The sequence below is a fragment of the Primulina tabacum genome, chromosome 13 (assembly GCF_025594145.1).
Source record: "Primulina tabacum isolate GXHZ01 chromosome 13, ASM2559414v2, whole genome shotgun sequence".
Taxonomy (NCBI): Eukaryota; Viridiplantae; Streptophyta; class Magnoliopsida; order Lamiales; family Gesneriaceae; genus Primulina; species Primulina tabacum.
Window position 1 is genome coordinate 36,091,093 of NC_134562.1, and position 15,631 is coordinate 36,106,723.

A 15,631-nucleotide genomic window follows, 5' to 3' on the forward strand; every position below is an offset into this window, starting at 1 on the left:
TCTCACAAATCCAAATTTTTTCATCCAAACTCAATTTTAATAATTTCCAATCCAATAATTAATAGACTTGATCGGCTTCAAATTTATCCAAAACCAAACATATTTTCTTTGATTTAATTCCAATAGTCTTCATTTTGACCAATTACTTTTAATTGATGGCATATTACCCAAACCTTTTTTTATAAAATAATTGTCGGGTGGATTTTGGTTTCGGGTTTCCAAATTTCAATTCACATGTGCATGGTCTAAAATTTACGTCCACGAAAAATATTTGAATTTTGGGTTATACTTTGACTTAGTAAAGGATATACGAGGAAAAAGTCTTCTTATGATTAGTTTGTTGAAACAGTTAATATAAAAATTTAAAAATATAAACTTTACAAGATAAAATTGTATTTTTGCACTATATATTCGTTTATTGTGATTTTCCTCATTTATGTTATCGAATTTCAGTCTTAATATATATATTTTCATATTTTTGACAATTTTAATCATTTTTATTGGAACTGTTGACGTGTCACTACACATATCAATGCTATATTTTGATATCATATCAACGTCGTATCGAAAAAATAATACATTGTCCTTAGGTCACGAAGAGTGTAAGAATAGGCAATGAATTTCTTTACTTTGTGATTCTTGAGTAAGTCGATTAAATCACTGTGATTTCAATAGACAATCGTTGATATCAACACCTCTTAAAAAAATTATAAAAAAAATTAACATTGAAATTTGACAACGTCTACTTATATTAAAGAAAAAAATGGGCTGCTTGTTCAGTTTAGGCCCAGTTGTAGATTAAGCCTTTAACACGTGTAGTGGGTTTGTACATTATCAAAATCTAAACAAAGCGATACAATCAATAATTCACTTCATTTTCAATTAGGCATTGCTCTAGTTTTTTTAAGGGTTATTACTTCCTTGACTTCATTTTCAATTAAGCCTTGCTCTACCGTCTTTAGGAGTTATTATTTTTTTAGGAGCTCAACACATGTATTTTTCACCGGTTTATGTATTCATATATAAAGACGAAAAATATAATTTTCTGATTATATCGTTTCCTGTTTCTAATTATCAAATAAATATCATTTAAAATTTTAACAAAACAAAAAATATTTAAAAAATTGTACTATTTAATACTCCACAGATTTCTTTCTAGTAGTTAAATAAAAAATTATTATGCATGTATGAAGGAGCTGCCATTCCCATTAAAAGACAGTTTTTACAGCGAAATCATTATAGGTCGGTGGAGTCAAAGAAAGAGACTTTATCCGTCATTAAATGCTACGCTGATATTTTCTTCGAATCCCAAGTCTTCACATCGGCCTCGTCAAAGCCGACAATGGCGCAAGAGTGTGAGCTTGTTGATCCTAATCTCTGTAAATACTTGTGTTTTCCAGATAAATTGCTTGAGTTGAGCACAAGGCCTTCAATCATGTTATGCTAACTCCACAGGTGCGATGGGCAAATCCTATATTTATATATTTGTATCAGTTCTACCCATTGGCAGTGTCGCATACAAGAAGTTTTTACATGAAATTTTGGTCATAGAAAGTGGCGAGGCAGTTGGGTAAGGCGGGGTTGACACGAAGATTTTGAAATTCTTTCTACCCCCTATTAGTCCAGTTGTTTTTGTTTCTTGCCATCACCTTTTTCTCGGAGGGGGGCTGCAGCCGTGCAATCTAGAAAGAGACAATAATGATGTAAGTTTTGTTTTGAATGAGGAGCTTTCCAATGTTGAAAGTTTTTCATTTCTAGTTTTGTCTTTGTACTTCGTTTGGTCCTAAATGTTGCACTTTTCTTGCCTCCGATCCAATGTTATTCGTCCTTTTTGGCGAAGTCCTGAGGTCATATATATGATTGTCAAGTGATTTTCTTTAGTTGTGGTCCTAGATAGAATCCTGCAGATGAAGATTGCTATGGTTAAAGTGGTTGAACAGGAACTCACTCATTCACCTAAGCATTTGCGATTCTCTTAAGCTTCCAATGTCTCACAAATATCTTAAACCATTTTTATCTATATTATCCGCAATAGTATATATGATGAAATCAAATATTTTTTTTATGTTTCTTAATCACAGGAAGAGGAATATATGTTACTCCAGGTTTTAAGTCGTAGACGGATGTGATGACTTGTTTCACCGTGTGTTTTCGGTCACGAGCCGAAGAAGATTTTGATATCAATAGAGGTAGGTATGCTGTATCCATGTTTCAAATCTTGTGTAACTGGAATGTATGTTTGAGTTAATTTACTACAAATGTTGTGTGACTTCTTAAGTTCAATTTGCAGTTCGACCTCTGAGTACTTTTTCCTTTTTTAAGAACCATTAACTGTAGTTTCTGATTGCGGTATATGATACTCTTGTCGAGTCCTTTTAGTCTATTCTCTTTTTTAACCTTTATATCTGCAAGAGCATCTCTGAGAGTATTCAAAACTAATTGCAGAAATTTCAAGCGTTGAAAGTGTTAAACTGTACAGTTACAAAGAATTACAAGATGCAACAGGAAATTTTAGTTCAGAGAATAAGATTGGAGAAGGAGGCTTTGGTTCTGTCTACAAGGTAATTGTATGTCATCTTGATTGATCCGGGTTTTGAGAAGTTTGATGTTATTAGGTACGTTGCTCGACACCTGCTCAACATTCTAGTCAAATTATATTATAATTTGTAGGGGAGGCTGAAGGATGATAACTTAGCAGCAGTAAAAGTTCTTTCAGCCCAGTCTGTACAAGGAGTACGTGAGTTTTTAACTGAGATAATGGTGATATCAGGCATGGAACATGTGAACCTGGTCAAATTGTATGGTTGCTGCACAGAAAGAGACCATAGAATATTGGTGTATGGCTATCTTGAAAATAATAGCCTTGCTCAAACTCTTCTTGGTAAAATATTCATACATATTTATATTTTTAAAATTCTTGTAATTTCATGTACATGAGTAAAGGATGAACATTAGCTTGTGATGTAGGTGGCCGTTACAATGCAGATCAATTTGACTGGAAAACACGGGTTAAATCTGCGTAGGAGTAGCAGAAGGGCTTGAATTCCTCCATGAAAAAGCCCAGCCTCATATTGTTCATAGAGACATTAAAGCCAGCAATATTCTACTCGACAAAGATTTCACCCCAAAAATCTCGGATTTTGGTCTGGCTAAGATTTTTCCAGATTACTTGACTCACGTTAGCACACGGGTTGCGGGAACATGGTGAGTTGTTGAGTTTCTAGAACTGTTGTATGTGTGATGTTGATCCTAACAATGTGGTACCAGGATTAATACTGGAATTTTTGGCATGGGACTAGTAAATTTATTTAGGATAAAAATGACACTTCTGTGTGTGTAATTTTGAGCTATGGAGTTTCGTATCGTTAATGTCCATGTGGTTTTAATCCCATTGTCATTTAATTTTCAATAACCAGGAGCAACGTTTTCAATTTACAGGGGTTACTTGGCTCCTGAGTATGCAGTTCGTGGCAAGTTGACAAGGAAAGCTGATATATATAGTTTTGGTGTTCTTCTCATAGAAATCGTGTGCGGTAGATGCAACACAAACAGGAGATTACCCGCTGAAGATCAAAATCTTCTCGAAAGGGTATGGAGATCTTGTTTTACAGTTTGCTTGTTAGCAATGAGAAGTAATCTAGAGATTGTTTTCGTTACAACAAATTTACTCGTGTTAATCAGCTAAACAGGAGACTATTTCATTCGAAAAAACAAAAACGTCAGGAATTGGCTCTTGTTATTTCCACCATTGGATTGTTTTATTTGTCCTGGCTGCAAGAATGATCGACTGGAAGCAAGTTTAGCCAGTCCATGGACCTGTTAATTGGAAATAGTTTCGGCTTTTCCTATTTTTGAATGTAAGAATATATACCTCCAGCTCAGAGTTTAATTAATGCAACCGGTGAATATCAGTGGGTGTAGCATGAAACAAAGTAACAGACTGTTATTTGATTAGCATTTGTAGAGAGTAAACTAATCAGTGCCACCATCAGGCTCCATTATTTACTGAATCTGTATTTTTTTCGCGAAAGGGTTGTACCATAGTATTTACATAAAGCTTTTTGATTGCACTGATGGTGGGATCATGGGATCAAGAGGAGGAGTAGAGGAAAAGAGTTGATAAAGAAGATTCTTTTCCTCTTAAAAATCTATTCCCCTTTATCTAGTGCATTTCCTCAACAGAAGCCAGATACATTCAGTTGGTCGTATGCAGCAATTCCAAAAATTGGGAGTGAATGGGTTTGCAAAGCGTCATTTGCATTAGGTTGGAATTAGATATGATGGTGTTTTGATGAATTTGAGGTGTTACTTCTTTACTGATTGTACTACATTGCAATTTTTTGCCTAGGCATGGAGACTGCATGAGAAAGGTAAGCTGGTTGATCTGGTGGATACCTCACTTGAAGTTGAAGGGGAATTTAATGCTACCGATGCCTGCAGATATTTGAAAATTGGGCTTTTGTGTACCCAAGATTTTCCAAAAGACAGACCAACCATGTCTACTGTTGCCAAAATGCTTAAAGGTGAGATGAATGTGGATGAGATGAAGATATCAAAACTGGGCGTGGTGAAAGAGCTATTTACTCAGAAGAGACCGGGCGTGGTGAAAGAGCTATTTACCCAGAAGAGTTCGAGCAATGGGCCTAATCTATCGTCTCCAGGATCGGGAACACAAGATGAGTCTTCATCGTCACAAAGCACAAACATGTCACATGCCACAATGACTTTCACTTCAGTATATGACCAAAGATGAGCCAATTCCGTTAATGATATTTATTTTCAACCTTAATTATATATCTTTCAATTATAATCCTTTAAGAATTGGTGTTGGGTTTTTTTTTTTTTTTTATAATTTCACATATTTTATCATCTGGATTTGTATTTAAACACCAGAAGTTACAATTAGTGAACAAGGAAAAGTAGCCGATTATACATGTATGTCCACTGCAGTCATCAGTTTTGAACCAAATAGGTGAAATAGAGAGAATATTATGTCAGTGAGTATGTACATTTTGCAAGTTTGGTTAATGGATATCAAAAGTTCTTTTGTGTAGTAAATGAAGCAGCAAAATTAATATCAAGTTGTAGTTTTGACAGAATAATAAAGTCCAATTAACAATCTAGATGGTTACACACATTTATTACCAGTGAAATATGTCGCTTAATCCAAATTATATTTCTGTATAAAATACCAGATACGGTCTACACTCCCTTTGGTGATATCAGCTATTGTATTATGTTCAGAAAGAAATTAGAAGGGACTATAAGATGAATATTTGTTTTCACTCTTTCTCAGATGCTCACATGAGTATATAATACAATTTCCACTGTGCTAAAAAATTCAAGAGTTGTTTCTGGAGGGTGGTGCTTGATAACTTATCTCCTGGTTCTATAACTTCTGTACCATAAGATGAAAAAACAAAGTCCTCTGTAAGCCAAAATGAAGCCCAACATCACAGCCAAATTATTCCACCTCTGTGACTCCTTCAATCCATGCTGTCTCAGGTATCCATTTCCAAACAGCACACATTCATCTCCCAGTTTTTCTAAACACTTGTTGCCTCCCTTCCCTCCATATTCATTGACCATGAAACTTTCAAACGGGTACTTAAATAGACTTAAATAATGCATAAAGATCCAGTAATCTGGTATATGGTCCCGAGCTATGAAATACCCAGAAAAAAGAAAGAAAGATCCCATGAGCCCGGCAATAACAGATGTACCCATGATAAAGTTTGGTACTAGTGCACTGCAAAATGCTGTCAGAGAATTTGACATCAGAACAACCATCCAAACTACCAGTGTAAAGTAGAGGAAACCATCAATATCACGCCTCAGGCCGACTAGCCAATAAACTGCTGTACTGTAGAGAAAACCAACCATTAATAGAAAAGGAAAAAACACAATAGTGTTGGCTATCACATAAGATGAAACTCTGTATGCTCCTCTTGAAGTCTCTCTCATGAATATTCTTCTTTCTTGTAAGAAAATTGGAAGGCCTTCGGTAGTGGATGACAGCAGAAAACTGAGACTAAATGCGAAGAATCCTAGTCGGGTTTGTAGAGCAACCTGGCCCTCATCTTTGCCGACTTTCATGTATATAGTTCCGAGTATAGACCCCACTAGGACAGCTTGTATTACTCTTGTTGCAAAGAGTTCTTTGGTCCTTAAAATGTTTTTGCTGAATCTTTTCCCGAGTATTAGAGTTTCTTGAAAGGGACTGTTTGTGTAGGCGGGACATTCTGGTTTAACGCTATTGTTGCTGGAATATCTAACGCCAGTTTCGGCATTAATTAGTCTTTGTTCAGTTTCTACACCAGTTTCTGAACTTTCGATGGCTATGGTGTTTGTCACTTCAATGGCAAATTCAAGAACGTTGATATGAGAAGGAATGGAATGGCCGACGTATTTAAGCCTCTCTTCGAGTAACTTTAGTGAACCATTGTGCAGAACATGTCCGTTTGAAAGCAGGACAAGTCTGTCAAATAGCTCGAGGATTCTGAAGCCTGGTTGGTGGATCGTCAAGACTATTGTCTTGAGCTGATTAACCGCCATTAATTTCAGCAGTGCAATGATGTGAAGGGCTGATGCTGAATCCAAGCCTGAGGTTGGTTCATCTATGAGCAAGACGGCAGGATCGTGGACTAATTCAACCCCAATCGACAATCGCCTCCTCTCTCCTCCTGAAATGCCCTGGCTACATCCTTCACCAACCCTCGAACCTGCTATGTGATCAAGTCCAAGATCCTTCATCAAAACCTCAACTCTTTGAAATACAACTTGTTTTCCACCTGGCAACCGCAGAAGCGCGCTGAAGATAAGTGTTTCTTCCACCGTAAGAAGGGGAAACAAGGCATTATCTTGAGTGACATAGCCTGATAATCTCTGAAAACTTTCACCATTTATCGAACGGCCATTGATTAAGACGTGGCCGGAGACCTTCTTTGGAGAAATCTTCCCAGCTAGAATTTCTAATAGGGTCGTTTTTCCTGCCCCACTAGGACCAGCAATTGCTGTGATCTCCCCTGGTTTTGCAACGAGGTTTACATTCTGGATGATGAACCTCGGATATACCTTTGTCCTCCTCCAGGACAAAAACCAACTGAATTTGTCAGGTGGGCTCTCAAAACTGTAGGACAAGTTCTTCGTTTCGATTCTATATAACACCCTCTTATCACCGTTTACAGGCACCTTGATTGGCAGTTCCATCATACATGGGACCGAAAACAAGTTTAGTTTTTGAGGAAAAAGGGGACAAAGTGGTGAGCCAACGCAGTAAACCTTGTTATATTTTGACGCACGCTAGTGCTTTTAACAATTGATGGACGTAAGAATGTGGAGTTAACATGTAGGTTTAACATTGGCTTGACTTCAGATTCCTTTGTTGTTCGGTTTCTTGTGGAATGGAGAAAATTTTGAGGATGTTTCAAGAAAGCAAACGAGGGAAGGGAAGGAAGAGTTTTAGTTTTGTTCAGGTGAACCATATGTTGACAATGCAGACTCATTGTTTGTCAGTTGATGAGTATGTTTCCAACTTACTGTTGCCTACTCTATATATATATATATATATATATATGAACACAAACGGAGAATTGATAGATGCACAACTACTATTACGTAAACACTACTTAAACATTCACCTGATATACATTTTCATGACATATAATAAGTAGACGTTATTTCAGCGATACTCGTTGCATGATATGTATGTATATTTATATTTTTATATTTTCGTGTGTGTGTTAAAGTTTCATTTGACTATTTCGATATAGTTCGTAAAGGTTTTTATTATGTTTTGGTAGATTTGTGTGTTTAGCAACCAGTTGTCTTACCCTTAAAAAAAGAAGAAGAAAAACTGTTGTCCCACCCACCATTTTTGCACGATATAGTTAGCATTTCTGCTGTTAGTGGTTATTATCTTAGTCAGCCGCAGGCACGTGCCTTGCATTTAACGTCTTCAATAAATTATATCAAAATATAAGGATAATTGAAGATAATAATAATAATAATAATAATAATAATTGTATAGTTTTTACTAAAACATGTGTGTGTGTGTGTGTGTGTGTGTGGTATTGTGCACGGGGTGGGATTGAAATGTATTTCGTCAATGTGATATTATAAGTAGTTAAAAATATTATGTCAAAAATCAATAATTTTAAAATTTCATATGATCTATAAATATTGCAAAAAACTTTTATTTTTTTCAATGATTTTTAAATAGGTCCTTTAGTTTATTTTTATTGGCTCAAACTTGCATATTAAACATATCACAGTTAAAAATATTTGCGACACAAATTTTTTGAAGATATTCATCGATATATATTTTTAAATTACGAAAAAAAAAATCAGATTTTAGTAGGTATGACTTTTGGGTTGTGTTATGAAATAAGCAAAAAAATGTATATGATGAAAATTGAAATACATATGCTTATCAACAATATTTTTGAAATCACAAAATTTCGGCATTTATTTATTTCTCGCAAAGACTTTTTTTGCCTGTTTATCCATATTACTGGGAGACTAATTGCATTTTAATTTATATATCTCGGTAAATAACATGTACTAACTAGTAAGGTGATTTTTAAAATTTATTAACATTTTTACACGAGGTTCCATCTTGGAACAATAATTTAAAATACTTGTAATTATTATGAATAATTAATAATAGTTGGGAAATAAAACTCACGTGTATCTTCAATGATATGATATTATTCATTTTGGATTTAAATCTCCATGAATATGATTTGATATTGTTTACTTTGAGTTTAATTCATCATGAATTTGTTTTAGGACTTTACCCAAAAGTCCTTAGGCAAAAACTTGTGTGAGACGGTCTCACAGGTCGTATTTTTTGAGACAGATATCTTATTTGGGTCACCCATGAAAAAAATATTACTTTTTTATGCTAAGAGTATTACTTTTTATTGTGAATATCAGTAGGGTTGACCCGTCTCGCAGGTAAAGATTCGTGAGACCGTCTCACAAGAGACCTAGTCAAGACCTTATATCATCTTCATGTATTTTCAATGTAAGAAATTGATTAAATTATCAACAATCATCTCATCACCACATAATCTTCACTTAGAGAATCATATACTTCAATCAAGATCACTCATCTTCACTATGTCGAGAGTGTACATTTTGCTTGAAAACACTTGGAACACCACTTGTCTCAAGAGTTCATCACATATTTTATAAGTATTCGAGTATTCCACTTACATGGCTCGATCTAGATCGTGATTCTGATATAACTTGTTATGAATAAAACTCACGTATCTGTGTAATAAGATTATATTATCCACTTTAGTCTTAAGTCGTCGATGATTTATTTTTTAACTTTACTAAAAATTCTAATATCAATAAAGATATTTTTTTACCTTTATTAACCATTGATCTTTTCACGTATTTCTAATGCGGTATTTGGTTGAAAATTTCCAATTTAAAAAAACCTCGTGTCAAAGAAGAAAAAATGAAGTGCAGATTATTAATTAGGTCGAGGGAGGAGAGGAGATAGCGACGGTAAAATGGGGAAGGAGGAGAAGTAAGTTGGGCCAAATCGGGCCGATTCAACCCAATTTCTAGCCCGAAATGCTATTCAGGCCCATTATCGACCAAGGTCGGCCCGCCGCGAAGATCCAGCTCCTGTCGACTAGGGTTTTCGTTAGCTCGTCATTGCCACCGATCACAAACTCAAGCATTCGACTCCAACTGACAGCAAAGGGCAAAGGCTACATGTGAGTACCTTTTTACATGTTTTCAGTTTTTTTATCTGTTGAAGATGTGTTAAAAAACGGTGACATGTTAATCGAAGAATTTTAGAAGTGGAGTAGTTGGATCCAGGAGGCCTGGTGATTTGTTGTAGCTTGATATACGTTTTATACTTTTTTATATGAAAAAAATATTATGGGTATTATGATTATTTGATATTGTTTGCCAGTGCTTTGGTGATATTATTTCTCGGAAGTTTTCGCGACTTTTCGGCAGGAAAATTGATGGTTGCGTTCAAGTATTGATGACGAAGTGCAGCAAGTTTTTTTGTGTTCATTTGTGTAGTATTATGCGGAGTTGAGGAGGAGAAGAAATTTATAGCGTTTTTACCATGAGGACGTTCTCTGTACCGCAGGAATTTAGACCAACGCCTGCTTTACGTAAAACTCTAAAAGTTAAGGTTTTTGAAATGGAAAAGTAATCGAATCAACTTGTTGGCAGAAAAAAATGATACGTCATTCTGCCTATCTGTTTTGAATTAGCATGATTTTAAATTTTTATGTGATATTCCAAGTAGAATTTTATCAATCTTGATCTAGATATTAATTTCAATGTCAATTTCTTGGATGTTATGCTTGTATAGATGGAAGTTGCAAACGATGAAACTGATATGGAGATTATCTATCATTCTGAAGCGAGCACGGGTGACAAGCGAAAAAGAGAAGGAAAGTCAAGATCTAAAGTTTGGGAACATTTCACGAAGCTTATTAAGGAGGATGGGAGAAGTGATAAATGTCAGTGCAATCACTGTCAGAAGGTATTTTCATGTTCAAGCAGAAGTGGGACGACCCATCTCCTCCGGCACATAGCAGATGGAATATGCCCCGTCTTAAACAAAGAAAAGGGCAAACCGATACCGATAGCAAATTATCTGAGAGGTGGCACAGAGCAAAAAACAAGCCATTTACAATGGAAGTTTGATCAAGGACTTGGCCAATCCTCGATCCCACAATGTATGGCTGTTGAAATTGAACCACTAGCGGGAAGGCTGGTTGATCCCGAGCATCAGATGCTTAAAGCAGTTGAAGATGATTATGATGGTCAAGAACCATCAACTTCACGAGTAAAACTTCCCCTTCAATCTGCATTAAAATCTCATCCTAGAGGAGAGGCATGGATGAATGAGTTTCGGAGATGTGTTACTAAACTCGTTGAACTCGTGAATGGACGAATTCCTGTGGTATCTCTTCAGGCATTGGACTGTTGCCACTCCCGATTACTCAATATCTACTGCCCTGAAGCACTTGAATGAAATGAATGATATCCCTCAGTCTAGTGAGATGTTTTTGGATGCTATTGAGATTTTACAGGATTCCGAGGAAAGAGAGTGCTTTGTTTGTTTGCCCCCTGAACCACGCAGAAGATGGCTGCAAAGGATTTTGCATCGTCGACATCCCTTGCGATATAGTTCTAACATATGATGGTGCTGTGACTAGCTGCTTACGGGGGAATATAGATGCGAAACAGGTTTTTAAGTATGGGCTGGTGTTCAATTATGGACACCGATTTTCAAACAAATGCGCTGCAGGGAGGATGGCTTCACAGCTAGCACAGTGACCGACCATCAATAGGAAACACAGAATAAAGCTACGTAAACGTTCTTCTCTTTTGGTTATATCGGATGAAGTGTGAAGAAGCACCAACTGCCGAGGCAAGCTGTTACTTGTTGGTAATACTTTTACTCTTCTAAACTCAATTTGTTTAAATGAAAGGCATTTGTCGAAAATTCTTCAAACTTCAACGTGTTCTAATTGATCAAATCGTCTATACCTTGGTTGAGATTCATAGGTTATACTCGATCTCTCTATTGTGTCTGTCCATGTTAAAATTATGTCTGGCTGGGAGCGCTTTCATTCTCTTGAAGCCTACTCGAGAAAGGAAATGTTTCTGTGCTTTTATGTCTGTCCCGAGTTTGGTCTGAGACGTGACTATAGGGAGACAGTTTGATAAGGTTGTTTGCACTTTCCATAAACTTCTTACAATTTGTTGGTAGAATACATACATTAAAGCGTGTTTTATCCATTAACAATTCCCGATGTTCATGTTTTTCGATACAACTCAACAAAGTTCATATCAAATGACGATTACCTATTGTTTGATTTCTCACTTGGAAATATCATTTTAGATAGGGTCGAATACGATTACCTCTAGATGTTGACAAAAAATTATGTGAGACGGTCTCACGGGTCAGACGGATCTCTTATTTGGGTCATCCATGAAAAATTATTATTTTTTATGTTAATAGTATTACTTTTTATTGTGAATATCGGTAGGGTTGACCCGTCTCACAGATAAAGATTCGTGAGACCGTCTCACAAGAGACCTACTCCTATATGTTTGTCTGAAAGCAACAACAAAAAAACTCTATTATATTTAATTAAATATACAAAAACTACTTAGATACGATATCACAGATCAATTTTGTAATACGAATATTTTATTTGAGTCGTCCTGAAAAAAATTTATTTTTTATATCAAAAATATTATTTTTTTATTGTAAATATAAAAATTCATTACGTCTCACTAGAACTTACTCAAATAAATATTAATACAGTTCCTCTTAGGAATTTGAAAATGACAAATAAATCTTATCACTCCTGAAATTACATATACCTGTTTCAGGTTTGTAGTTTTTGTACGTTTAACTTTCTATAATTGTATGAAAAATACAACTATAATGATTTAAAATGTAAGATGAATAAAAATTTAATGTGTGTTTGTAATTTAAAAGCTGTTGGATCTGATTTTTACTTTTCACAAACTCTTAAATAGACAAATGTAATATGTAAATATAGTTGGATTTTTTTATGTGACTATCCATTTTAAGGAAAATTTCATATGTTATGTATACACATGCAAATGAAAGGTTGGTTATACATAAGGGCATCCGCATCCGTCGGAATTTATCCATGTTAATAACTCTCCATCTCATCAAAAATGATGGGGTCCACGAGCCACATATTCATTACATTAACACTTCCCTATTATTAACACACACACACATTCATTTAATTTCAACTTTCATTATTTATGGTCTCACTGTCCACTTACTCATTTTTTTTATTTTTAATTATTTCAATTTCTTTCTAATATTTCTAAAATTTTACAACAAATATTACTAAAAATAATTAGTATTATTATTTTAAAAATAACTTAATTCCAATATTCATTAAAATATTATTAAGAAATGAAAAAAAAGTTGGACTTTTTTATTTAAAATATTATTTAAAAAATGAAAAAACAACTGTTTAATAGTTTTATTTATTATTTTACGAGTTTCATTTATGTAAATTTAAAAATTTATTACAAATTTGACTGAAGGCGTACACATAGGAAACAACAGTTGAACATAATGAAAAACAACATATAAATCAAATATTTTGAAATTTGTAATAAACTGACTTCACTAATTGTTGTTGTACTTTGTCCAAATATGCTCAACTAAGTCGGCACGAAGTTGGTGATGTAATTGAGAGTCACGTAGTTCGGAATTTCTACGGAGATAATCATGAAATCCTCGGTTTGAGCCTTGGACAGGTTGTGCGGGTTCGTCACCTTCGTCGTTAGACCAATTTGTCACGTTACACCCCTCATCCTCAACAATCATGTTGTGCAAAATAATGCATGTTAACATAATATATTTTAATTTTTTTCTGTACCAATAACGAGCTGGACCTCTAAAAATCGCTCATCTAGATTGGAGCACTCCAAATGCCCGTTCAACATCTTTTCTTGCAGACTCTTGTCTTTCCTTAAACAATCTCCTTTTAGGATCCTCCGGACAAGGAAAAGCCTTAACGAAAGTAGCTCATTCCGGATATATTCCATCCGTTAGATAGTAACCCTTCGTATAATGAGTGCCATTAACTGTGAAATTGATCTCCGGAGCATTTTCTTGCAAGATATTGTTGAATATGGGAGATTCGTACAACACGTTAATATCATTACGTGAACCCGCGACCCCGAAGAATGCGTGCCATATCCACAGATCTTGAGATGCGACTGCTTCAAGTACGATTGTCGGCGACCCATGGCCTCTGGTAAACTGCCCTTTTCAAGCAACTGGACAATTTTTCCACTGCCAGTGCATACAATCAAGGCTACCCAACATGCCAGGGAATTTGTGTTTCTCTTCGTGCATTTGAAGAAGACGTTGAATATCATCAGCATTCGGCCTTCTCAGGTATCGATCACCAAATATTTCAACCACATTTTGGCAGAATTTGAAAAGACACTTGATGGCAGTTGATTCCCCCATACGTAGGTACTCATCAAGATGGTCGGCAGGGACTCCATAAGCCAATTGACGTATAGCAGCTGTGCATTTTTGTAGTGGTGACAATCCTTTCCTTCTAGCAGCTATGCATTTTTGTAGTGGTGACAATCCTTTCCTTCTAGCAGCATCGTTCCTACATTGAATTGGCCTCAAGTGGATTCACAATGTGAAGGAATAACTCTCTTCGCATACGAAATCTTCTTCGAAATATATGATCTTGATACACTGGGCTGGCGGAAAAATAATCATTGACGAGCCGCAAGTGACCGGCTTCACGATTTCTTTGGATGAACCTTCTTCTTCGTCGAATATCGTTACTACTTTCAGAAGATTCATGTATTTCTCTGCTTAGTTCAAGCATGCATAACATCATTTCTTCTCTCGGATCACAAATTTCGTCATTAACTTCAGCTTGTACTTCGTCTTCGTTTGTTGGGCTAGAGCTGGAGCTCGAGCTCGAGCTCGAGCTGCTCGAAGAATGAGACATTGTATACAAATAAGGATTAAAGAAATAAATATTGAACCTACAAATAGAAGTTTGAGAATGGTAGAGAATATATATTGAGTGTGGTTGATGAGTAGAAATGTGTTGGATGAATGAATAAATTTGTAGAAATTGATTTGTATTTATAGTGATTTTTTATTATTATTTTATTTAACTAGCCGTTATAGTTTGTATTTTACAATATTATATAAAAACTAGCCGTTATAGTTTGTTAAATATGATACGTAGTATTTATTTTTCAAAAGAGTCGTTGGCGAATAATGTTAGCGACGGTTTTTCAAAAACCGTCGCTAGTAGTGACTTTTTTTAAAAAACTTTCGAAAGTAGCGACACTTTTGAATTGGCGACGGTTTTTGAAACCGGAATAACGCCGTTCATTCTCATTAATTTCTTGGCTGCCATGTCAGCGAAGATTAATAATTTTCTTGCCCACATTGGTGCATGAACATTAATAGGCGTTATTAACACCCATTAATGTACCAATGTGGGTGCCCTAATACATACATATGTAAAAGCTGTTTGGCTACTCGAGTATGTGTGTATAATGTATTCCTAACATATTATACTAATGCAACGCTTTTGTGACTTTGGATGTTTCAAATATTTTTTATTTTGAAAGAATTACAATTATAATATAATGTAACTGTATTCTATTGATAATTAACAGAACTGTCTAAATCAAATGTAAAAATTTTAGGCCATCTAAATCATGCAAATCGAGACAATGAGTGACATTTTTTATGCATCGTCATATCAGTTCTCCGTCTTGCCATCCACCCCCATAGGGGTTGTACATCACTCATGAAGTGCTGAAGGCCCTATTGGAAGAAACAACGACTCAGGCTGTGGCTGCAACAATGGCTCGGCATGTGGCCTCAAAACAACAAGTTATTGCTGCTGGGTCATCCTTACATCACTTGGAAAAAGGATACGAGAGAGAAAAGAGACGATGCGGAGAAATAAATACATTTTGACAATCCCAATGGAGTGTTTTTCTTTTTCGTGATGATGAAGTAAACATCCAAGCACCATCCTTTCGACGGGAATTTTGCACTATAAATTATGATGAGAGTTCTTTAGCA

General features: G+C 35.4%; 1 protein-coding gene, 1 long non-coding RNA gene and 1 pseudogene across 2 annotated transcripts; 2 read left to right on the forward strand and 1 right to left on the reverse strand.

Moving 5' to 3' along the window:
• Window positions 1-1,277: 1,277 nt before the first annotated feature.
• On the forward strand, window positions 1,278-4,992 carry LOC142522436 (cold-responsive protein kinase 1-like; annotated as a pseudogene).
• A 95-nt stretch (window positions 4,993-5,087) lies between these two features.
• LOC142522435 (ABC transporter G family member 10) lies at window positions 5,088-7,435 on the reverse strand. The gene has a single exon (XM_075625821.1). It carries the CDS (start codon window positions 7,210-7,212, stop codon window positions 5,377-5,379), a length of 1,836 nt encoding a protein of 611 aa, XP_075481936.1. The 5' UTR covers window positions 7,213-7,435; the 3' UTR covers window positions 5,088-5,376.
• Window positions 7,436-9,458: 2,023 nt separating this feature from the next.
• Window positions 9,459-11,860, forward strand: LOC142523211 (uncharacterized). The gene is made up of 3 exons (XR_012814601.1): window positions 9,459-9,734; window positions 10,352-11,589; window positions 11,633-11,860. It is a non-coding gene; the product is annotated as an uncharacterized LOC142523211 (long non-coding RNA).
• Window positions 11,861-15,631: the final 3,771 nt, after the last annotated feature.